Source organism: Stomoxys calcitrans, chromosome 4, assembly GCF_963082655.1.
Source record: "Stomoxys calcitrans chromosome 4, idStoCalc2.1, whole genome shotgun sequence".
NCBI lineage: Eukaryota > Metazoa > Arthropoda > Insecta > Diptera > Muscidae > Stomoxys > Stomoxys calcitrans.
Window position 1 is genome coordinate 165,925,233 of NC_081555.1, and position 26,477 is coordinate 165,951,709.

The 26,477-nt window shown below is 36.7% G+C and overlaps 2 protein-coding genes across 3 annotated transcripts in view; both read left to right on the forward strand.

The window, feature by feature from the left end:
* Positions 1-15,508, forward strand: part of LOC106088940 (SET domain-containing protein SmydA-8) — a 35,092-nt gene extending 19,584 nt beyond the window's left edge. The window contains exon 2 of the mRNA XM_013254657.2: positions 14,949-15,508. Within this exon, the coding sequence (XP_013110111.1) occupies positions 14,949-15,386 (438 nt within the window). The 3' untranslated portion in view covers positions 15,387-15,508. The remainder of the gene's footprint in view (positions 1-14,948) is intronic.
* A 6,007-nt stretch (positions 15,509-21,515) lies between these two features.
* The window catches only part of LOC106091138 (SET domain-containing protein SmydA-8), a 75,623-nt gene continuing 70,661 nt past the window's right edge, over positions 21,516-26,477 (forward strand). The window contains exon 1 of one of the 2 annotated variants that reach the window (XM_059367613.1): positions 21,516-21,586. In XM_059367613.1, coding sequence (XP_059223596.1) covers positions 21,542-21,586 — 45 coding nt within the window. In that variant the 5' untranslated portion in view covers positions 21,516-21,541. Of the gene's footprint in view, positions 21,587-21,622; positions 21,712-26,477 lie in introns of those variants that run through there. The other variant, XM_059367614.1, reaches the window with a different exon arrangement.

Below are 26,477 nucleotides of genomic sequence, written 5' to 3' on the forward strand. Positions count from 1 at the left end.
GTGAATTTCATAAAAATCGGTTCAGATTTGGATGTAGCTTCCATATATATGTTCGTCCGATTTGCAGTAATAAAGCAATAAAATTGTCATTTGCAAACCAATTCTTTCGAAATTTGGCAGAAGGAATTTGCTTATATCTCTCGATATTACTGGTGAATTTCATAAAAATCGGTTCAGATTTGGATACAGCTTCCATATATATGTTCGTCCGATTTGCAGTAGTAATGCAATAAAATGGTCATTTGTTAATTGATTGTCTCGAAATTCGAAAGGAAGGATTTCCTTATGACTCTCCATGTTACTGGTGAATTTCATAAAAATCGGTTCAGATTTGGATACAGCTTCCATACATATGTTCGTCCGATTTGCAGTAATAATGCAATAAAATGGTCATTTGTTAATTGATTGTCTCGAAATTCGAAAGGAAGGATTTCCTTATGACTCTCCATGTTACTGGTGAATTTCATAAAAATCGGTTCAGATTTGAATATAGCTTCCATATATATATTCATCCGATTTGCAGTAATAATGCAATAGAATGGTCATTTGTTAACTGATTGTCTCGAAATTCGAAAGGAAGGATTCCCTATGACTCTCCATGTTACTGGTGAATTTCATAGAAATCGGTACAGATTTGGATATAGCTTCCATATATATGTTCGTCCGATTTGCAGTAATAATACAATAAAAGGTCATTTGTTAATTGATTCTCTCGAAATTCGAAAAGAAGGATTTCCTTATTACTCTCGATGTTACTGGTGAATTTCATAAAAATCGGTTCAGATTTGGATATAGCTTCCATATATGTTCGTCCGATTTGCAGTAGTAATGCAATAAAATGGTCATTTGTTAACTGATTGTCTCGAAATTCGAAAGGAAGGATTTCCTTATGACTCTCCATGCTACTGGTGAATTTCATAGAAATCGGTACAGATTTGGATATAGCTCCTATATATATGTTCGTCCGATTTGCAGTAATACAGCAATAAAATTGTCATTTGCCAGCGGATTCTTTCCAAATTTGGCAGAAGGAATTTGCTTATGTCTCTCGATATTACTGGTGAATTTCATAAAAATCGGTTCAGATTTGGATATAGCTTCCATATATATGTTCGTCCGATTTGCAGTAATACAGCAATAAAATTGTCATTTGTTAACCGATTCTCTTGAAATTTAGCAGAAGGGATTTGCTTATGTCTCTCGATATTACTGGTGAATTTTATAAAAATCGGTTCAGATTTGGATATAGCGTCCATATATATGTTCGTCCGATTTGCAGTAGTAATGCAATAAAATGGTCATTTGTTAACTGATTGTCTCGAAATTTGAAAGGAAGGATTTTCTGATGACTCTCCATGTTACTGGTGAATTTCATAAAAATCGGTTCAGATTTGGATATAGCTTCCATATGTATGTTCGTCCGATTTGGTCGCCGAGGTCCGTAAACATTGGTTTAGAATTAGATGTTGCCTCCTTTTGTTTTTATAGGGTAGGTTTAGGGTATTATAAAGTCGGCACCGCCCGACTTTTGCCTTTCCTTACTGGTTTTTAGCTATTTTGGCAGCATAAAATAGCATAAGTTGGTTAGTATATTTGTTAGCGTAAAGATGACCGAAGCATATTATGTGTAGATGTCTAGCTGATGTTTGCTTGTGTGTTAACATTTTTCTTCTTACATTATTTACTATAGGGCATATCTGTCAACATGTTTCTCAGACTTTGTTCGCTGAAGCCAATTTGTTACGATGTCTGATTAACAAATGATGGCATGCAAAACTGTCGCTTCCCACCATTTGGTTCACTGTTATATTTTTTTTTGTGAAGTATGTATGTTCTCTGTACTTTAATGAATTAATGTATGTGTATTGAAAATGTTTTCATTTTAGATGATCATACATATATTTATGTGCGATTACACTAAGCTACATGGAAGATTTTTTATATCCTTTACCATAGGATGGCGATATACTAATCAAGTCATACCGAAATATTAACCCGGGACCGTATATAGTATATATATTGCTTACTTCCGTCGATCCGTACTTCTGTCCGTCCGTCTGTGGAAATCGCCATAGGGTTCGAACGGGTGAAGCTAGATACTTGAAATTTTGGATACTGATTGGCTAAATTTTGCCACACAAATTTCTTCTATAACCAGATAGCTTATAACCGGATATAGCTCCCGTATAAACCGATCTCCCAAATGTACTTCTTGGGCTTCTACAATGCCCAATTCTTATCCGATTTGCACAACGACTATGGCTACGACTACTGAATTGGTCTACAACCTGACACAGCTCCCATATAAACCGATTTTCCGAATGTACTTATTAAGTATCTAGAATGCACAATTTTAACCCGATTAGTTTGAAATTTTGCACATTGCACATCTCTACTATGACCTCCAACTTCGTCCGAGTATACTCAGAATCGGTTCATAACCTGACATAGCTCCTACATAACCTATTTCTCGATTTGAATGCTTGAGCAACTATGGAAAGTAATTCGTATGCCTTATTATCTATCTTCCTATTAAGATAAGTCGTGCAAAAAAACTTCACTAACGCAATCCATGGTGGAGGGTACATAAGATTCGACCCGGACGAACTTAGCATAAACAATAGAATAGAAAACAAAAAATGTTAAAGCAGGAAATACAACAATTTGAGTGGATACATAACTATGCTAAAGTGATATAATGATGTGTATATAAGTGGGCTTTTCGGATAAATCATAAACGTATGAATGTCTTCCGTCTATCATAACATGTTCTATTTGATTTCTTGTTGTTTGATCTTGTGACAGCCTCGTGGCATTATGAATAATAATGTGTTGAAATCTGGTACGCTGCTAACAAGCATGTTGATTGCTTTGGCAGTGCGTAGTGGCCCCGAATTAAAATCCATTCGGCAATAGTTTCAAATTATATCTTCCATTATAGGATAGGAGTATGCAAACTTTGTCATGCAAATTTTGCAAATTTTGGCCATGTACATTCCACTATGGAACAGGGGCTAACTTCTCACATATCAATGAGTGCAGTCCGATTCATGTTTTAAGCTCAATGATAATGAACCTCCTTTTTATAGCCGAGTTCGAACGGCGTGCCGCAGTGCGACATCTCTTTGGAGAGAAATTTTACAAGGCATAGTACCTCACAAATGTTGCCAGCATTAGGAGGGGAAAACCACCGCTGAAAATTTTTTCTGATGTTCTCGCCAGAATTCGAACCCAGGCGTTCAGCGTCATAGGTGGACATGCTAACCTCTGCACTACGGTGACCTTCGTCATACCGTTTGTAATACCCGAAAAAATATATAAACATTATTGACCGTCATGTCAATAAAGTCATTCTAGCCTTGTTCCGTTCCTCTGTCGAAAGTACACTAACATTGGAACGACTCGATCAAGTTGCTTGAAATTTTGCACAATATACTTTCCATTGATGTACTGTCTGATCAAAAAATGGACGTTATTTTAAAATTTTCATGAAGTATATATTTATTCATCAATAACTACCCTGTTCCCTTCAAGGTAGTTCTCCTCAGATATTTTCTCCGTCTTTTTCAATCCTCGAAACACTTTTGAAAGACGCTTTTTGGTTACACAAAATTTAGAACAATTTCTTTGATCCACTTTTTCGAATAGTAAAAAATTGAAGAGCACACCAAAACTTAACTAACCTTTTGATCTGTCAAAAACAAACTGACAATCCTGATCCAATGGCTGATATTACCAATATATAACAGGCATGTGTATCGACATAACAGAAAACAAGTAAAAGTGTGCTAGGATCAGCTAGGATCCCCACCATTGATCGCATTTGTTGAGTTCTTTTTTTATCGGTATCTCCTTTTAGGCCAACAATTGATTAAAGAAACTAATTGCTATGCTATCGGAGCTATATCAAGTTATTGTCCTATTCGGACCATAATCGAATTGAATGTTAGGAACCATAGTAGAAGTCATTGTGTAAAATATCTGTGAATTCGAATAAGAATTGCCTCCTCAAGAATTGGGGCTCAAGAAGAAAAATTGGGAAATTATATGGGAGTTGCATCAGGCTGTAGACCGATTCAAACCATATTTGACTAGTATGCTTTTGTACAGAATTTCAGCCAATTCGGGTAATAATTGCGCCCTCTAGAGGCTCAAGAAGTCATGATCCCAGATCGGTTTATGCGGTAGCTATATTAGGTTATGGGCCGATTTGGAACATATTTGGCACAGTTGTTGGAAGTCATAACAAAACGCGTCCGATAAGAATTGAGACCCCCAGTGGCTCAAGAAGTTAAGATTCAAGATCGGTTTATATGACAGTTATATCAGGTTACCCTTATCATTAAAATTGAAACGAACAGCACTCGTTAATTTGTGAGAAGTTTGCCCCAGTTCTTTAATGAAATCTTCATGAGCAAATTTTAATATACGGACCGATTTCATCCATATTTTATTTAGCACAGTAGTTGGAAGTCATAACAAAACACGCTGTGCAAAATTTTAGCCAAAATGGATAATAATAACGCCCTCTAGAGGCTCAAGAAGTCAGGACCCCAGATCGGTTTATATGGCAGCTTTATAAGGCTATGGACTGATTTCAACGATACTTAGTTAAGTTATTGGAAATCATAACAAAACACGTCCTGCAAAAATTTCAGCCAATTTGGATAAGAATTTAGCCCTTAAGTGGCCCAAGAAGTCAAGATCCAAGATCTATTTATATGGCAGCTATATCCAAACATGGACCAATATAGCCCATTTATAATCCCAACCGACCTACTATTAAGAAGAATTTGTGCGAAATTTTAAGAGGCTAGCTCTTACTTGATGGACGGACGGACATGGCTAGATCCACTTATAATGTCATGACGATCTAGAATATATATACTTTATTGGGTCTTAGACGAATATTTCGAGGAGTTACAAACAGAATGACGAAATTGGTATACCCCCATCCTATGGTGGAGGGTATACAAATTTGCTCTGTAATCGGGTTTCACTAGTGTCAGATATGCTAACTTGAATTTGACTTTCGTGAGCTGATGCAATAAGAAATTCCTAACATATTTTGATGATGGGAGCTTATTGATGGGAGCTTATCTAAATATCAATAACTTTCATTCTTGACCCAAAAAAAGTATCATGTGAAAAATTTATTGAACATTTGTGAAAAGTTTATTGAACATTTGCTATTAATTTCAAATCTACTGGTTTTAGGGTATGCCGAAAACATTTGCGGTGTCGGAAATAAATTCGAGGAATTTCCTTTTCTCTGCTTAAAAAAGTCACCGCCACTGAAATATGCATTTTGGGGGTATAATCATTATGTCAATCCGTTTGCAAATATCCACTTCCGACCCTATAAAGTACATATATTCTTGATCGTCGTAAAAATCTAAGACGATTTAGCCATGTTCGTCCGTCTGTTTGTTAAAATTACTTTAAAAATAGAGACATTGAGCTGAAACTTTTCACAGATTCTTTTTTTTTGTCCATAGGCAGGTTAAGTTCGAAGATGGGCTATATCGGACTATATCTTGATATAGCCCCTATATAGACCGATCTGCCGATTTAAGGTCTTAAGCCCAATTTATTGGGAACTTAGGCCATATTTATTATTCGATTTTTATGAAGTTTGGGACAGTGAATTGTGTTAGACCACTCGACGTCCTTCTTTAGTTTGGCATAGATCGGTCCAGATTTAGATATAGCTGCCATATAGACCGGTCCCTCAATTTAAAGACTTGGCCCCACAAAAGGGGCATTTATTATCCCATTACGCTAAAATTGGGCACAGTGACTTATGTTAGGCTTTTCGACATCCATGTCCTATATGTGTCAGATTGGTTTATATTTGAATACAGCTGCCATAAAGACCAATATTTTGTTGTAAAAAAAATGAACAGTGACTTGTTTTTATTAGACCACTCAATGTCCGTGCAGAATTTGGTCTAATTTTGACTATATTTCGATATAGCTGCAATGGGTGCATAAATTATGCATTTTTCACCGGACTCGGACGAAAGATGGTTTACATATATACCCCAAGTGGTGGGTATCTAAAGTTTGGCCCGGCCGAACTTAACGCCTTTTTACTTGTCTTAGCATTTTTTTTTTCGTCAAATGTACGTTTTTTTAAATTGTAGATTTGGTCACATTTTCTTTCATTCACAAAAGGTAAGGCCATGCGAGTAATTATATACTATGTAGTGAAACCCATACTCACTTGGAGAGTGAGTGACTACCATTCTTTCTCATAGCTTGTCACTCAGCTTATTGGCCTGTTTCACGAACCTGGTTAATATTATCATTCTTAGCCAATTGAAGAATAAAGTCACGTATGCATTTTTTGTGGACTTTTCACGTTATTAGGGACAACTATTTATTGTGGGACTATGTCATGTCAATACAGGCAAGCGCGCTTTGGAAGAGTATGCCAAAATTGGTCTAAGCAGATGGACCATTTGAGGCCCAGTCTCGGTCAACATTTGCCTGAAATAATCTTCAAACATTAAATTACATGGACCGTAATATCGATTCAAATAAAGATTTCATGCATTTTTGTTAATTTTATGCTTTTTTAAAGCATTAAAAAATCTTAAAAAATCTCCCTTCATATGGGAGCTATATCTAAATCTGAACCGATTTCTACGAATTTCATCAGATACCCCATTATTGCAATTTTACTTAAAATCGGACGAACATACCTATATATGGAAACTATTGGGTTGCCCAAAAAGTAATTGCGGATTTTTTAAAAGAAAGTAAATGCGAATTTATTAAAACTTAGAATGAACTTTAATCAAATATACTTTTTTTACACTTTTTTTCTAAAGCAAGCTAAAAGTAACAGCTGATGACTGACAGAAGAAAGAATGCAATTACAGAGTCACAAGCTGTGAAAACATTTTTCAACGCCGACTATATGAAAAATCCACAATTACTTTTTGGGCAACCCAATATATCCACATCTCAACCGATTTCGACCCAACTCCTTAGATATTGTGGTAGTATCGTAGGAACGCGTTAAGCAACATTTTGGAAAGATAGGTTAGTAAATGCGCTTGCATGGCTATAGAAGTGAAAGTGGGGCGAAATATATACATGGGAGTCATATCTAAATATGTACCGATTTGTATTTTAACCAATTCGAATTTTTATTTTAAATTTAACATTACTATTGGGCGACATAAGAAAATCCTTTCTGCCAAATTTCGAGACAATCGGTTAGCAAATGACCCACTGTGGAAGCTATATCTAAATATGAACAGAAATTACTGTCAATAAAGCAAAAATTTTAACTTCTTCGGAAAGGCACTTCTAGGTTGACAAAGATTCGAACTTAGTTAGTTGGCTTAATTTCGAAGACGCATTTTCGAAACAACTTCCAAACAAATACTACATATGTTTATGTGGCCGATGAAGCCTCCACCATGGCTGAGAGTATGGTTCTCCTTTTCTATTGCAAAAAATAAAAAAATATATTCTAGAGATCGAGATGCTATAAAGTTCTTAAAACCCATGATTTGGTGATAACCTCTGAGACTGCACCAACTATTAAATTAATTTCTTTATTTAATTTATTGAACTCGGTTGCGTATGATTACTATTCAGTAATTATAAGCATACTCATACGCCACCTTGGTCACTTATGTAACATACCAAAGTCGTAATTATTTACCCTAAGCTAGAGCTGGCAAAATATCGATGACACTATCGATATTTTCATATTTGGCTTAATATCGATTAATATTTTTCAATAATACTCTAGTAAAGTTTTCAATCAATACTCTAGTAAAGTTCTACTATGGCCAAAATTGAACAAAAAATTAGCTATTCGATTGTGAATGTATCCCAATCATACATTTTCCAATCGTCCTCCTTGTTGAGAATTTCAAGTATCGTTTGAATCGGCCCATAACTTTATACAGTTCTCTTACTAAATATCGCTCCATTATAATTTTGGTTTCATAAAGGCCGCAATTTTCATCCGATTGGGTTAAAATTTTGTACAATGATTTCTCTCATGATTTTCATATAAATTTATTAAATTAAGTTCTATGCATTTATATTGCTTCTATATAAATCGATCTCTTGATTTTTATATCCTCCACCATAGGATGGGGGTATACTATTTCGTCATTCTGTTTGTAACTCCTCGAAATATTCCGCTGAGTTCCCATAAAGTAAATATATTCTTTATCGTCATGACATTTTAAGTCGATCTGGCCATGTCCGTCCGTCCCTCAGTCCATCGGTCTGTCTGTCGAGAGCAAGCTAACTTTCGAAGGAGTAAAGCTAGGTACTTGAATTTTATTGTAAATGGGCCATTTCGTCCATGCTTTGATATAGCTGCCATATAAACCGATCTTCGATATTGACTTCTTGAGTCACTAGAGGGCGCAATTTTGAACCGATTTGACTGAAATTTAGCATGGCATGTTTTGTTGTGACTTACAACAACTGTGCTTAGTGTGGTTTAAATCGATCCATACCTTATATAGCTGCCATATAAACCGATCTGGGGTCTTAAATTTTTGAGTCTCTAGAGGGCGCAATTCTTATCCGATTTGGGTGAAATTTTGCAAGAAGAGTTTTTTTACGACTTTTAACAGTTGTACCAAATATGGTTTTAATCGGTCCATAACCTGTTATAGCTGTCATATAAGCCGATCTGGGGTCTTAACTTCTTGAGCCTCTAGAGGGCGCAATTCTTATCTGATTTGGCTGAAATTTTGCGTGAGGTGTTTTGTTACGATTTCCAACAACTGTGCTTAGTATGGTTCAAATCGGTTTATAACCTGATATAGCTGCCATATAAACGATCTGGGATCTTGACTTCTTGAGCCTCTAGAGATCGCAATTATTATCCGATTTTGCACAACGACTTCTCGCATAACCTTCAATATACGTGCCAATTGCGATCTGAATCGGTCTATAGCCTGATACAGCTACCATATAAACCGATCTACCTATTTCACATCTTGAGCCCCTAATTGGTCCACAATCTGATTTAGCTGTCATATAAACAGAGCTGGGGACTTGACTTCTTGAGCTTCTAGAGGACGCAAGTCCTATCCGATTTGGCTAAAATTTTGCATGACATATTTTATTATGACTTTCAACAACTGTGCCAAATAAAGTTCAAATCTGTTCATAGCCTGATATAGCTGCCATATAAACCGATGTGGGATCTTGACTTCTTGAGCCTCTAGAGGTCGCAATTATTATCCGATTTGCCTGAAATTTTGTACAACGGATCCTCTCATGACCATCAACATACCTGTTTATTATGGTCTGAAGAGGTCTATAGCGTGATGTAGCTCCCATATAAATCGATCTCTCTATTTTACTTCTTGAGCCCTCAAAGGGCGCAATTCTTATTCGAAGTGGCTGACATTTTACACAGGTCTCCAACATATAATTTAATTGTGGTCCAAACCGGACCATATATTAATATCCCACTAATAGCAGAGCAAATCTTTTCTTATATCTAACTAACAAACGGACAGACATATTATAACCTTGCTAGCATTTTGCGATCAATTATATATTCATATAAACTCTATTGAGTGGGAAATCGGAAAATGGTTATTTCGGCATGTTACAAGCGCTCTGGCAAAATGATTTTCTTGTGGTATCTTCTTCACTATGTTCCGTAGTGTTATCTGCAATATGGATTAATACCTTATTTAAATACATTAAAGACATATTGGGTGGCCCAAAAAGTAATTGCGGATTTTTCATATCGTCGGCGTTGACAAATTTTTTCACAGCTTGTGACTCTGTAATTGCATTCTTTCTTCTGTCAGTTATCAGCTGTTACTTTTAGCTTGCTTTAGAAAAAAACGTGTAAAAAAGTATATTTGGTTAAAGTTCATTCTAAGTTTTATAAAAAATGCATTTACTTTCTTTTAAAAAATCCGCAATTACTTTTTGGGCAACCCAATACATTGTTTAAAACACATGTCGTCTTTACCCACAAGCGACAAAAACCACTTTCTAGCACCAGACAAATGCAATGAAATATTAACCAAAATAGTTTTTTTTTTTGTTTTTAAATTTGTGTATTTGTTTAATATGCATTAAAATTCATTTTTTTAATCTCATGGCAGTGGTGGTGATGGTGGTTGGCGGCAAGAAAGGCATTGAGATTTTAAGTAGCATTCTAATATTTGTCTTCAGTTCAATGCCATACAATAGATGGTATGGCAGGCGACGTGTAGTATTGCCAACGCCGACTCAAATTTTGATGTGATTTGCGGCGTTGACAATGCGGGGGATAAACATGCAATTGTGTCTGTGTACCAATTGTGTCGCTGTACTGTGTTGTTGAGGCATGAGGAATTGTTCCCGGCTGCTCACCCAAATTGGCAATACATAAAAGAAGTTCATGTCTTTTATTCGTTCATTATGTGGGTAAAAAAAAAAATAAGAGCATATTTTAATGAGATTTATGTGTGGGAAATGCTGATTAGTAGTGAAAAATTCACAATCATTAAAAACAAGGAAAAGTTTTAAAAATTATTATTTGTAGTTATAAATAAATTGTGAACTTTTTCCAGATTCGTTTTTTGTTGAAAGGGAGATTAAGTTCGAAGATGCATTATATTGGCACCAATGTCCTGATTTAAGGTATTGAGCGCATTTGCAAACTGATTCGTTGAAATATGGCACAGCGAGCTGCATTAGGCTCTTCAACAACCCTCTTCAATATGACCTACATCGTTCAATATTTGGAAAAAGCTGTCATATATAACCATCTCCCGATTTAAGATCTTGGGCCCATAGAAGGGCATTTTTTAAACGATTTCGTAGAAATTCGGTTTGATTAGACCCTTATGAATATGATGGAGATCGGACTATATTTAGGTGTAGCTGCCATATGACCAATATTCTGTTTTTCCTACTTGAATTGTGGCCAATCCTCGACGACGGTGAAGAGTTTGGTTCACTACGGACCATATTTCAATATAGCTGCTGTAGTTTCATAACGTAAGCATTTTTCGCCGTATTATGACGAAAGGTGGTTAATAATTATTGGTGGGTATCCAAAGTTCAGCCCGGCCAAACTTAATGAATTTTTATTTGTTTGGATGTCAATGCAATTTTCCGTTTGTTTTGTTTCAATTGACATTATCATTTGGTGGATATATTATACCGCCTTTAGGTGGCCAAATTTTTATGCCATAAACATTTTTATAGTTCTAGCATGTGTTGATGTAAAGCAGAGAAAACTTTCATTTTTGAAAAGGACATTGACATTGCTTTCAATGGGCATTGCTGCAATTAGTCAACTAATTTTTGTTAATAGTTTTAGTAGTTAATTTTTATAGCAAAATGGCTCATTTTCGTTTACACAATGTGTTTTGTTGTAAAGAATTCATTAGAAAAATCTACCGCATACTAAGTTTATGGAAGTGGTGATACTTATTGGGCGTTGTTGGTGTTTCATAGACAGAAAATTTTCATTGTCCAACAAAAAAACAAAAAAAAAAAAAAAAATTTAAACAACACTGGACAAAAAAACAACTAAGGACGGGCTAATGTTGGGCGAGGCCAACCTTTTGATACCCTACCCACATTGGGTGGGAAAGCTAAGTCGTCGAAATTAAAATTTGATTAAGCTTAGAAGTAGAAAGTAGAATACAGTAGAAAGTTCGTCCGTGTCGAATCTTGGGAATCCACTACCAAGGATTCCGTTATAGATGTTCACAAAATGAATTTAGTTGAAAGGCATAATTTTGCTCTACGTACCAAATTTGTGCCAAATCAAGCAAAAGTTTAAGATTCTATGAACCATAGAAGACTAATCAGAATATCGGTTTATTGATTTGAACAGTACTTTCTAATGAAGGCCACTGTAACGCAGAGGTTAGTATGACCGCCTACAACGCTGAACGCTAGGATTTGAATCCTGGCTAAAACATTTGTGAGGTTCTATGCCATGTAAAAACCTCTCCCCAAAGAGGTGTTACACTGAGGCAAGCCCTTCGGACTCGGCTTTAAAAAGAAGACCCCTTTTCATTGAGCTTAAACTTGAATCGGACAGCACTCATTGATATGTGAGAAGTTAGGCCCTGTTCCTTAATGGAATATTCATGGGCAAATTTGCATTTTGCAATAAATTTGTGGCTCCCAGGAGCCAAAAATGTCAAACCGGAGGATACTTTTTAGATGGGAGCTACATTAAGGTTTAGACCGATTTGGAACGTACTTGGCATGGGTGTTGAGATTATAACAGAAAACTATGTGGTAAGGTTCAGCCAAATCAGATAATGATTGGGATTTTTCGGACCTCAAGATATCAAATCGGAAGATAGGTTTGTATGGGAGCTTTATTAGTTATATACCGATTTGGACCATATTTGGCAAGAGTGTTGGAATTCGTAACCGAACGCTATGCACAAAATTTCAGCAAAATTGGAAAATAAGTGCAGGTTATAGGATCCCGAGAAGTCAAGTCGAAGAACCATTTTATGTGGAAGCTATATTTAATTTATTTGAAATTAATTTATTCCTTCATAACAAGACAAAGTCTTATAAATTACAGTACTGGTTTATACATCTAAATTAAAAAAAAGTTACAAAAAAACAAGTAAGAGCGTGCTAAGTTCGGCCGGGCCGAATCTTATATACCCTCCACCGTGGATCGCATTTGTCGAGTTCTATGCGTATCTCTTTTTAGGCGAACAAAGAATATTTAATTAGAAATGTTATGCTATTGGGGCTATATCAAGTTATAGTCCGATTCGAAACATAAATGAATGCTGAACATTGTATAAGTTACTGTGTAATATTTCAGTTCATTTGGATAAGAATTGCACCTTGTTTGGGCTCAAGAAGCAAACTCGGGAGAAAGGTCTATATGGGAGCTGTATCAAGCTATTGATCGATTCAGACCATATAAGACACGTTTGTTGAAGGTCATGAGAGAAGCCGTTGTAGAAAATTAGTGCCAAATCGGATGAGAATTGCGCCCTCTAGAGGCTCAAGATCCCATATCGGTTTATATAGCAGCTATATCAGGTTATGTACCGATTTGCGCCATACTAAGCACAGTTATTGGAAGTCATAACGAAACACCTCATGCAAAATTTCAGCTAAATCGAATGAGAATTGCGCGCTCTATTGGCTCCAGAAGTCAAGATCCAAGATCGGTTTATATGACAGCTATATGATTATGAGATTATGAACCGATTTGAATCATACTTAACACAGCTCTTGCAAGTGATACCAAAACACCACATGCAAAATTTCAGTCAAATCGGATGAGAATTGCGCGCTCTAGAGGCTGAAGGAGTCGAGACCCAAGATCGGTTTATATGGCAGCTATATCAAAACATGAACCGATTTGGCGATTTGGCAAACTTCTCACATATCAATGAGTGCAGTCCGATTCAAGTTTAAGCTCAATGATAAGGGGCCTCCTTTTTATAGCCGAGTCCGAACGGCGTGCCGCAGTGCGATACCTATTTGGAGAGAAGTTTTACATGGCATAGTACCTCACAAATGTTGCCGGCATTAGGAGGGGAAAACCACCGCTGAAAATTTTTCCTGGTGGTCACGCCAGGACGCAGAGTTTAGCATGTCCGCCTATGACGCTGAACGCCTGGGTTCGAATCCTGGCGTGCTCTCATATAGTACCCTAAAAATAAAAATTTGCTATCCAAATTTCGGATGGGGTGCCTAGGGGGGCCGCCCCACCCTAAAACCTACCAAACATATACTTAGACCAATTACGAAAATATGGGACTTAAATGAAAGGTAATTCAGATAAGAAAACTTATCTGATATCCAATTGTTGGACAAAGTGTTAGGAGGACTACCCCAACCTCCAAAACACCCCTAAATCGGACATATTTCCGACCATGGCAATATGGGACTCAAATGAAAGGTATTTGTGAGTAGAATATGCATCTGATATCCAAATATGGGTCCAAGTGTTTAGGGGGCCGCCTCTCCCCAAAAACATCCCCCAAAGGGGAGAAATTTACGACCATAGCAATAGGGGCTCAAATGAAAGGTCTTCCAGAGTAAAGCACGAATTTGATATCAATAAAAAAAAGTGTTTTTGGGCCTGCGAAACCCCATAAAACTACACAAATAGGACGTATTTGCTGACCATTGCAACATGGGGCTCAAAGTAGAGATACAATATTTTAGAGTAGAACAAGAATCTGACATATTTTTTCTGGGCCAAGTCACTGAGCCACCAAAACGGTCATGTTTCTCCACTATGGAAATATGGGGCTCAAGTGAAAGGTAATTGGGAGTAGACTACGAATGTGATATCAACATTCGGAACCAACTGTCTAACCGACGTCCCACCCGCAAATAGCACATATTTGCTCAATATGACAAATTGCGTCTTAAAGAGAGTGGAGTTCGATATTGATAGTTTTTAGGGCCCATACCCCAAACCGGACATATTTGCTGACTTTTGCAGTAAGGGGTTTAAATAAAAGGTATTTGAGATTAGCAAATGTATTTGATATCCGATTTTGAGGCCAATGGCAATATGGGGTTCAAATAAATGATATTTTTGAGAGTAGAGCAAGATCCTGATATATTTCCAGGGCTAAGTATTTGGACGACCATCTAACTCCCCAAAATACCCCTAAATCGGACATATTTACCGACCATGTCAATGTGGGGCTGAAGTGAAAGGTATTGGGGAGTAGGGCACGAAATTTATACCCACTTACGGGATCACGTTTCTGGGGGTCCACACCACCCCCTTAACCCACCAACCACCACCATGGGGCACTTCCCACTACCAAAATCCATATGAGAATATCGGGCTCCAATAAAGTCTTTATAGCTAAAAAAAGTCTTTAACATCGAATTTTATAAATCAAATTTTATCTCTTAAACCCTGTTGTAGCAATTTTTACGACCTGTTGTAGCAATTTTTACGAAAAGTTTTCTTTTATTTTTCATTTCAGGAAAAAGGCACATTCATATCGGCTATTTATTGTCGCGATACCAATTGCACAGGCTTGGCAGTACCCGAAATCACCGGTATGCCACATCCCAATTTCAATTGTCTGGAATGCAAGCAAAAGTCCACCCATGCTCAAGTGTCGAAAGCACAAGATTTAGCTGCGGGAGCCATAAATGCCAAAACCAATTCGAAATCCCTTAAAACCCTCATACAATATCTGAAGGAGAAGTGCCCCAGTTTTATACCCGACAATAATTATGTGGTTATTGAGGCTAAATTGCAGGTTATTGCTCGCTTGGCCAAGAGCTTGGAAGATTGTGGCGAAGAATCGGTGGGCACCAAGGCACAATTTTGTCAAGACATTTTGGATATCATGGATAAATTGGGTTTGGGTGATTGTGTTATGCGTACCTATTTGGAGGTGGAGAAGGCCAAATAAGCTGTAGAATATCAAAGCTAAAGGCTAGCAAATGTTGTGGAAAGGCAAAGGAGTTGCCGCTATTATTATAAATTATTTCTTTTGTACTGGAAACTAATGGTTGCCCTAGAGCAGCAGCAGCAGCATCAGCATCAGCCAAAATGTCATTTCTTTCATTTGTGGCAGTAATTTATAATGTATGAGTTTACTCTGAATAAAATGAGATTTATATACCATTTTAAATAAGACAATAATCTTTTATATGTTTTTTTGTGTTTGTTGTCACCACAGTTTTTTTTCTATTTGATTTTGTTGTTATTTTGTACTAAAAAAAAACAATCCATTCGTTGAGTTAACCAACAAACAAATGTACTATATGGTATTTTGAAATGTCTTAAATGATTTTTTTTCTGTTTTTTTTCGTTTTAAAAGAATTATATATATATTTAAAGTTAATACAATACAAATTTTTTTATGTGTATAAGAATGAAAAGTCGTCTGAGTGCCATTTGTCATCGAGGAAAAAAAAGAGAAAATTTATTTGAAAGCCGCCTATGTAAGGCCTCAGCGCAATAAATTTGAAATAAATACTTTTTAATTGTTTTTATAAAATTTGTTTCAATTCATTTTGTGTTACTCTTTGTTCTAGAGGTAGAGTAGACGTTTAATCTGCATATGATTACGAATGGTAATACTAATACATGAGTCTGAATAACCTTGCAACCACCTGTTTTAGTGGACTATAACAAAATTTTGGGTTTCAGGTTATTAAACAGTGCTCCTATCCATTTCACTGCTTTAGCAGGGAAGCGAAAATCTTAAAAAAAAAGCTAAGTTCGTTCGGGCCGAATCTTATATACCCTCTACCATGGATCGCATTTGTCGAGTTCTATGTGCGGCATCTCTTTTTAGCCCAAACAAAGAATATTGAATAAGAACTGTAATGCTATTGGAGCTTTATAAAGTTATAGTCCGATTCGGACCATAAATGAATGTTGAACACTGTAGAAGTCATTGTGTAATATTTCAGTTCATTCGGATAAGTATAGCGCCATGTAGGGGCCCAAGAAGCAAAATCGGGAGATAGGTTTATATGGGAGCTGTATCAAGCTATTGAAAGATTGAGACTATATTAGACACGTATGTTGAAGGTCATGAGAGAAGCCGTTATACAAAATTTCTGCAAAATCGGATGATAATTACGCCCTCCAAAGGCTCTAGTGGTCAAGATCCAAGATCGGTTTATATGGCAGCTATATCAGGTTATGTACCGATTTGCGCCATACTTAGCACAGTTATTGAAAGTCATAACAAAACACCTCATGGAAAATTTCAGCCAAATCGGATGAGAATTGCGCGGTCTATTGGATCAAGAAGTCAAGATCCAAAATCGGTTTATATGGAAGCTATAACAGATTATCAAACGATTTGAATCATACTTACCACAGTTGTTGGCAGTGATACTAAAACACTACTTGCAAAATTTCAGTGAAATCGGACGAAAATTGCGCCCTCTAGAGGCTCAAGAAGTCAAGATCGCAGATCGGTTTACATGGAAGCTATATCAGGTTAAAAACCGATTTGAACCATATTTATAGCAGTTGTTGGAAGTCATAATAAAACACCTCATGCAAAATTTCAGCCAAATCGGATGGGAATTGCGCCCTCTAGAGGCTCAAGAAGTCAAGACCCAAGATCGGTTTATATGACAGCTATACCAGATTATGAACCGATTTGAATCGTACTTGCCACAGTGATACTAAACACTACTTGCAAAATTTCAGTCAAATCGGATGAGAATTGCGCCCTCTACAGGCTCAAGAAGTCAAGACCCAAGATCGGTTTATATGGCAGCTATATCAGGTTATGGACCGATTTTAACCATACTCAGAACAGTTGTTGAAAGTCATAATAAAACAACTCATTCAAAATTTCAGCCAAATAGGACAAGAATTGCGCCCTCTAGAGGCTCAAGAAGTCAAGATCCCAGATCGGTTTATATGGAAGCTATATCAGGTTAAATACCGATTTCAACCATATTTATAGCAGTTGTTGGAAGTCATAATAAAACACCTCATGCAAAATTTCAGCCAAATCGGATGAGAATTTCGCCCTCTAGAGCCTCAAGAAGTCAAAATACAAGATCGGTTTTATATGGCAGCTATATCAGGTTATGGACCGATTTTAACCATACTCAGCACTCTTATTGGAAGTCATAATAAAACACCTCATGCAAAATTTCAGCCAAATCGGACAAGAATTGCGCCCTCTAGAGGCTTAAGAAGTCAAGATTCCAGATCGGTTTATATGGCAGCTATATCAAAACGTGGACCGATATAGCCCATTTACAATCCCAAGCGACCTACACTAATAAGAAGTATTTGTGCAAAATTTCAAGCGGCTAGCTTTACTCCTTCGAAAGTAAGCGTGCTTTCGACAGACAGACGGACGGACGGGCGGACGAACGGACATGGCTAGATCGACTTAAAATGACATGACGATCAAGAATATAATACTTTATGGGGTCTTAGATGAATATTTTGAGGAGTTACAAAGAGAATGACGAAATAAGTAAACCCCCATCCTATGGTGGAGTGTATAAAAATGCATTAAGTTCGGCCGGGCCGAACTTTAAATGCCCACCACCTCGTGTGTTCGGCACGGACATTGAGTGGTCTAATAAATATATGACACCGTTCAATTTTGTAGAACTAAATATTGGTCTTTTTGGCAAGTATATATCCAAATATAAAACCATTTAAACCATATAGGACACGGATGTCGTAAAGCCTATCATAAGTGACTGCGTCAAATTTCAACGAAAACGGATAATAAATGCGCTTTTTATAGGGCAAAGAATTTAAAACGTCAGATCGTTCTATATGACACCTATAACGAAATCTGAACCGATCTGGTCAAAATTAAACTCGGGTATATTAATCATCCTATATTATTAAAACTCCCCTACTATATCGGTAGTTATATCTTAGAAGCTGCAAACACAACAAATGGCAGCGGCATACTCCACTCGACTGACTCAACTGCTTGATGAAAGCACTCCTTGTTCCGATCATATAATAGCGCAGTGGCAAACTATGGCCTACTCCATGGAAAATGCCGCGAAATCCGTATTTGGGTACCGGAAGTCTCTTCCAAGAAACCCATGGTGCGTCGAGATTGTCAAGATGCTACTGAAGCCAAGAATGCCGCATATAAAGCAACCCTGCAATCTGTAGCAACGCGCCAGATGAAGCAGAGGTATCGTGAGAAAAGGAGAAAGGAGAAACGTCTATTTCGCAGAAAGAAAAAGGAAATGGAAAGACATGAGTGTGAGCGATTTGAGATGTACAGTAGTCAGAATGAAGTCCGGAAATTCTACCAAAGAATTAAGCATCAAACCAATGGCTTTGGTGCAGGCACATCCTCCTGCAGTGACAAAAAAAGAAATCTGGTAACTGACACACATAACATGGTGAGGATATGGAAAAAAATTTTACCTAACTTCTAGTGTCCGACGTTGGCTGGGAAGAGGATACCGCAAAACCAATCAATGATGATGGTATAGAATGTTTATTTCATAGTCAGATGAGGTCCAAGTAGCAGTGAACCAACTAAAGAACAACAAGGCAGCAGGAGCCGACGGGTTACCCGCTGAACTATTTAAGACCGGAGACGACACGTTGATAAGGAGTATGCTTTAGCTTATCTGCGCAATCTGGCTAGAAGAACGCATACCCGATGATTGGAACTTGAGCCTACTATATCCCGTACAAAAGAAAGGAGACAAGACGGAATGTGCCAACTACAGAGGAATAAGTCTCCTCCCCATCGCATACAAAATACTCTCGAGCGTACTGTGTGAAAGATTAATACTTAAAGTCAATGAGATAATTGGGCCCTATCAATGCGTCTTTAGACCTGGTAAATCCACCCTAGACCAGATATTCACACTGCGCCAAATCCTGAAAAAAGACCCGAAAAGGACAAATGAACACCTACGATCTCTTTTCTGACTACAAAGCCGCTTTCAATACTCCTTTACGTTCAAAGGCATTTCAAGCCATGTCTGAGTTTGGTATCCCTGTAAAATTGCTAAGACTCTGCAGGATGACACTTGCTGATACGCGTTCCTCAGTAAGAATAGGAAAGAATCTCACCGAACCATTTAATACGAAAACGAGGTTTCAGACAAGGAGACAGCCTATCGTGTGATCTCTTTAATATCCTGTTGGAGAAGATTATACGAGATTCAGATGTGAATAGATATGGCACACTAATCACTAAAGAACACATGCTACTCGCCTATGCCGACGACATTGATATCATAGGTCGGTCATTGGAAGTAGTAACTGCGGCCTTTGAAAGAATCGAAAGAGAGTCAGTGAAAATGGGTCTGGCAGTAAATGGAGATAAGATGAAATGGATGGTTTCAATTCCCAAAACACCTTGCACAACTGAGCGGATAAAGAAACTGGAGAAAGTAGTGAACCACAACTTTGAGGCAGTCAACAACTTTATCTACCTGGGCGCCGCCGTTACTGACAAACAGATGCTGCGTTGGACTAAGTAAGCAGCTTAGAAACAAGGCCATCTCTCGACAGACGAAGATTACACTGTACAAGACACTGATACTACCCATGCTGTTATATGGTTCTGAAGCATGGGTATTTGTGAAAGCAGATGAGGCCGTGCTGGGAGTGTTTGAGAGAAAGATTCTTCTTTAAGTTTGCGTTAATGGACAGTATTGATGAAGTATGAACCACGAGCTGTATGACGACGATAGCATAGTTACACGCATCAAAATACAACGGCTGCGTTGGCTAGGTCATGTTGTCAGAATGGCTGAAAAAGCTCCAGCGTAGAAGTCTTTTAAAGGCAAACAGGGTGGTACACGCAAATCGGGAAGACCAAAAGCCCGATTGAAAGATCAAGTGGTGGGAGACACCTCAAAACTTGGTGTCAGAGATTTTAGAATGAGCGCAGAAGATCGAGGCGCTTGGAACGCTATTCCACGTTCGGCTAGTGGAACAAATGTTCTGTCATAGTCTATTAAAGTAAGTAAAGTATCTATATTTTGAAAGACTGTAGAGTGATTTTAACAGACAAACGGACAGAATGATCAATGATGGACGAAACGGAATATATATACCTGCTAGGGTTGGAAATAAATGTAAAATGCATGATTCTTCAGTGGTGGGTATCAAAATATATGGTCTTAGTCCAAGCGGGAAATGAAAATCATAAGAAAATTGTGTATGTTTGATGGATTGATATGCAAATTATGTATGTGAAAGGCATTGGAGGAATCGAACGATTTCTCAGACGATTTCTCACTAATGGCAACAATACAATCTTTAGTCGAGTTTAGACGATTATAGTTACTGGAATGGGAAATGGAAAATCTCGAAAAAGGGAAAATCTCTACAAAAAGTAAGTTTTCCGCTGGAGGTAGAATAGCGAATAGGACAAAGTCACAGGTAATCTTGAAATCTAGCAATTGGGTTGCCCAAAAAGTAATTGCGGATTTTTCATATAGTCGGCGTTGACAAATTTTTTCACAGCTTGTGACTCTGTAATTGCATTCTTTCTTCTGTCAGTTATCAGCTGCTACTTTTAGCTTGCTTTAGAAAAAAAGTGTAAAAAAAGTATATTTGATTAAAGTTCATTCTAAGTTTTATTAAAAATGCATTTACTTTCTTTTAAAAAATCCGCAATTACTTTTTGGGCAACCCAATATAATGTTGTAAGAGGTAAAACGAAAGCAAGCTAATTATATGGAGATTGGCCTGCCTAATGCCGACAATGATCTTGAGGAACGTGTGGAACGCGCATATTGCACTCAGGAAACAAGTCTACTCTCAAATGGCAAAACTTTTACCCAATTTCGTGTTAAAATTATGCATACCTGAGTTATTCAGTTTTTCAAAAGAATATTATGGTCAATTTCATTTAAATAAAATATAATGCAAATATGTGTAAAATTAAGTATGTCACACACTTGCTGTTCTTAACATCAGTCAGTTAGTCTCTATGTATTTTTTTTTGTCTACATACCAACTAAAGTGTTGTCTAATTAAACAACTATGCTTTTCTTTCTATGGCAATAATTTAAATTGTCACAAATTGAATGTGAAAATTCATTTTTTTTCTTGAAATAGTTTTTGTCATCTTGGCAGATGCAGGCAGTCAGAATTGTTTTGTCAATGTTTCGCAGCCATGCTGTGAGTGTAAATCTTTGATAATTTTTGATTATTTTCCACTTCATAAATTTCATATATGTGCAACAGACCATATAAAATGTAAGATTCTTAATAAGACGGAAAGTTAAATGGCAGTCATGTGCGTTGTGAGTATGTTTGCATTGAGGAATAATTTTTTTTAATCAAACTACAGCGGTCAAAAAAAGTATTCATCATTAGCAAAATTGATAATAAATTCACTTATTTTGGGTAATTGAAGAAAATTTAAAGTAAACAAATAATGCAGTTTTATGCAATAGTTTATTTTTCGTAATATGTTTTAAAATAAATTCAAAAAATAAATTTAATTAGCGCAAAAAATGCAATTTTATATAATAACACCAAAAACAGAACAAAAAAAGTATTCATCATTGATGTGCTATCATCAAAGTCAAATTCAAATATTATTTGGGAATCCCCCTTTTCTGTTTTATTTAGTAAAGGAGGCTTTGCCCTTGACAGCAAATATTTAATTTCATTGAAAATATAGTTTTTGTCAAAATGGGTCGTAAGCAAAACGAGGTTTCTGATGAGGTAAATGTTTTGATAATAAAACACTACAGGAATGGTTTAACTCAAAAAACTATCAGTGAAATTTTAAATAGACCACGATCTACTATACAATCCATCATCAGAAAGTGGACAGAAACGAAAACTGTTGACAATAAACCAAGATCTGGTCGACCAAAAGCACTTTCAGTTGGAGATGTGCGTTGGCTAGTGCGGCAAGTTCAGAAAACTCCGAAGACAAATGCGACCATTCTTCGTAAAAACACTATGGAATATTTAGGGAAGGAAGTTACTACACAAACAATTCGAAATACACTCAAAAGGCATAGTTACAGAGGAAGAACTGCACGTAAGAAGCCCTTTATAAATAAAATAAACCGAGTGAAAAGGCTAAACTTCGCAAAAATGTATGTAAAACAGCCCGAATCATTTTGGAAAACAGTCATTTTTGCAGACGAGAGCAAGTTTAATCTTTTTGGGTGCGATGGAAAGGTCATAGTGTACAGAAAACCAAATACAGAGCTTGAAGAACGAAACACAGTTGCTACTGTAAAACATGGTGGAGGTGGTTTAATGGTTTGGGGGTGTATGGCGGCTTCAGGAGCGGGAAATCTTGAAATTATTAATGGAGTAATGGATCATAAGTATTACATTGACATTTTAAAGAGGAATTTAAAAGATAGTGCTGTAAAACTTGGGCTTGGTAATAACTTTCAATATTATCAAGATAATGACCCCAAACATTCTGCTTTAAATACCAAGATGTGGATGCTGTATAACTGCCCCAAAGTCATTAAAACTCCTCCTCAAAGTGCCGACTTGAACCCAATTGAACATTTTTGGGAACATCTCCAACGCAAATTGAGAACGCGCAATTTTTCGAGCAAGAGTCAAATGCAACAGGTGATAATGGAGGAATGGACTAACATAGACCAAAATATAACCGCTAAATTAGTCCAATCGATGTCAAACCGTTTAAAAGAAGTTATAAGACGCGGTGGTCGAATAACAAAGTATTAATTTTTTTAAATTATGTTATTTATTTTTTTGTTTTTTTGCAATGATGAATACTTTTTTTGTTTAATTTTTTGTTTTCAGCTGTAAAATGGCCCTTTTTGTTCCAATAAATACTATTTTTTTCTTTAAAAACAATGAAATTGTGTACATATATATCACACAAGCACTACTGCATCATTAGTTTAATATGTTTTTATTCCAATTGTCTTTTGTAGACTTATTAAAAAAAAAACATTGAATGATGAATACTTTTTTTGACCGCTGTATGATTTATTTGCTTTGTTGGGTTTTTGCTTTTTCCAGTCGCTTAAATCTCCATTGAATTGAATTTGCTCTTATAGTGAAATTTCCAAGTATTTTTATTGATTTATTTTGCTTTGATTCCACTGAATTTTTCAATTCGTTTAATGTCTTAATGGGGAAGTAGTTTATTTATATTGTTTAGGTGAATAAAGTGCAAAGCAGATTTCTGAGTATGATAGCCAGAATCGACGACAGAAAAATTTTTGTTGCGTTTCAAAAGATATACACCTGCAATCAGTATGCAGCAGGGATGGAACAGTCAGTACTATTGTACCTTTTTTGGGGCGTTAAGAAATTTAGTTTTGGAACAAATAAGAAATTAACAATGAGAACACAAAATCTATACTATTGGTATTGTTAGGTAAGGCAATATGGATATCCCGACGTGAATATCGGAAAATTTTCAGCGGTGGTTATCCCCTTACTAGTGCTGGCTACATTTGTGGGGTATCCTGCCATGTAAAAACTTCGTTCTCTAAAAAGTGGTGTTGCTATGCAGCACGCCGTCCAGATTTGGCACATAAAAGTAGTCCCCTTATCATTGAGCTTAAACTTCAATCGGACTGCACTCATTGATATGGAGAAGTATTTCATGTTCTTTAATGGAATGTTCAGGAAATTTATTATTTAATAATACATGATAACCTTTATCAAACTCACTCCGTTCTGAGTCTAAAGCGTCTGGCGAAAATCAAAACCACGACCCCTGTACTGGGCGCTTATACTATGGGTATGATCTTTTGATCTATTTTTGAGAGCTGAATATGGTCCAAAGTCGTGAATCTGTCTTACGGACCTAATGGAATTTCAACCCCTAGATGTTTATTGGGTTCAGATTTGTGTATTCTTGTTCATGTTGTTCATCACATTCTCTTTACTGGGTTCTTGTTAATCGAACTATTTTTCATTAACTCGCTTCCATTTGAAAGCCAATATAGTGTTTAACTAACGAAACAATTCGCTTTAAATTTAACCCAACTTCTTATCGATGTAGGTCATAGTGGATTATTCTCGCCGAGGATTCAAGATAGTGGAACAATGTGTGAGGTGAACATGCCAACATTTGTGCCACAATGGCCTCCCCATAACCTTGTAGGTTAAATTAGGTTATGTGCGAAAAGGGGGTGCGAATATTAATTCGCCCCATACCGCTATGGACACACATCTAAGCTAGTAATCGGCTTGATGTTCTCTCTAAAAACTAAAAAGTAATCTCGAAAAAGAAAAATTAAGTCAGGAATTCCGTGTTGCGAAGGCACACGAGTTGATTACACCAATTGTGGGCCCCTGATCGTATTTCCTATGCCCACGGGCATATGCATTTATGTGCAGTTGTGTATTGTTGCCCATCTATAAGCTAAACAAACTATGGCCGCAACGGCCCATAACGTAATATTGATCCCATGTGTGTAAATCTATCTTTCGATTTGACTTTTTGACCACCTACATGGCCATGGGATTTATTGCTAGACCTCCCATAATTCTTTTGCCCAAAAAGTAATTGCGTATTTTTTAAAAGAAAGTAAATGCATTTTTAATAAAACTTAGAATGAACTTTAATCAAATATACTTTTTTACACTTTTTTTCTAAAGCAAGCTTAAAGTAACAGCTGATAACTGACAGAAGAAAGAATGCAATTACTGAGTCACAAGCTGTGAAAAAATTGTCAACGCCGACTATATGAAAAATCCGCAATTACTTTTTGGGCAACCCAATAGTTTCTGCCCATTAAGAGAAACCTTGGAAAGAACTTGAAAAATGCAATCCATTGTATGTATGATTCGATCCGGCCGAACTAAAAACCTTTGCATTTGTTTTATTTTTTATTAAATAATTATTTAATTATACGGAAAATTCAGTGGAAAAGTCCTCTCTTTTTAAACTCAAAAATATAAATGGCAATACCATTGAATAGCATTTGTCGACGTTTATCATGTCTTGAAACCATTATGATTCAAGATTTCAGCAAGAACATTGAATGAATGAAAATATAAGGCATACTTTTAGGCGTTATAAATAAAAATTCAAGTGTTTGCGGTATATTGGATAAATGTAAGTACGACCTATCTAAATATATATGGCCCTTGAAGCCTCCACACCTATTACCAAAGACGAAACGCGTCCCATACTGGTTGGTGTGTTATGATCACTGGCTTTTTTTTCCTCGTGCCAGTTACAGTCAATATCAGAACTTTTACCCTTTTTCCTGGCATTTAAAATTGTGAGACCCATTGTAACAGTATTTGGCCCCTCGATATCCACGATTTTGTTCTGCACTCTTAGTAAATACACAGACACGGCATGAAGTGAATTAGATTTGAGTTATACCCGACGACTTTTTCAGTCATTAGCTTGGTATTTATATTTTTTTGAAAACACTACCAAAAACTGAGGTCAGTCTACCGACCTGCTAAGAGAATAAAAACCTACCAATTTTGGTAGGAATTTACCAAAAATGCAACACTTAGGATGACTATGATTTCATTGTCATTACGAGAAGCTCATCTGGGAGCCACCTGAAGCCTCCACAGGTTGCGGATAGTGCAATGCTTCGTACTCGGAATAGCTGCATTGCAGTTGCGGACAATCAGCAATGTTGAGTGAAGAGTCTCAGTGAGAGGCCGGGTGGCACCTGCTCTTGTTTGAATGCTGAATGCCTTTGATACTCTTGGTGCGGTAGAGTTGTCCATTCATGGTAATGTGACGATTACGTCAATGAAGAAGTATGACCCAATGACGCCGCCGGCATGCAAACCGCACTAAACAGTTATTGTTTTGTGGATGAAATGTTCATTCGTGAAGCACATATGGATTTTCATCTGACCAATAACGCATATTTTGCTTACTGGTGAACCCATTAAGCCAAAAATGAGCTTCTTCTTTGAAGATGGCTTTGTTCTTAATGTAGCGGTAACCGACTCCCAATTTTGGTAGTATATTTTTATGATTTGGAGAAGTTGTTCGTTTGTGTACATTATCTTAGTGAAAATGTTGTGTTTACGGAATAAATTGACAGTGACAGTTCGATAATTAGTGTAAGAG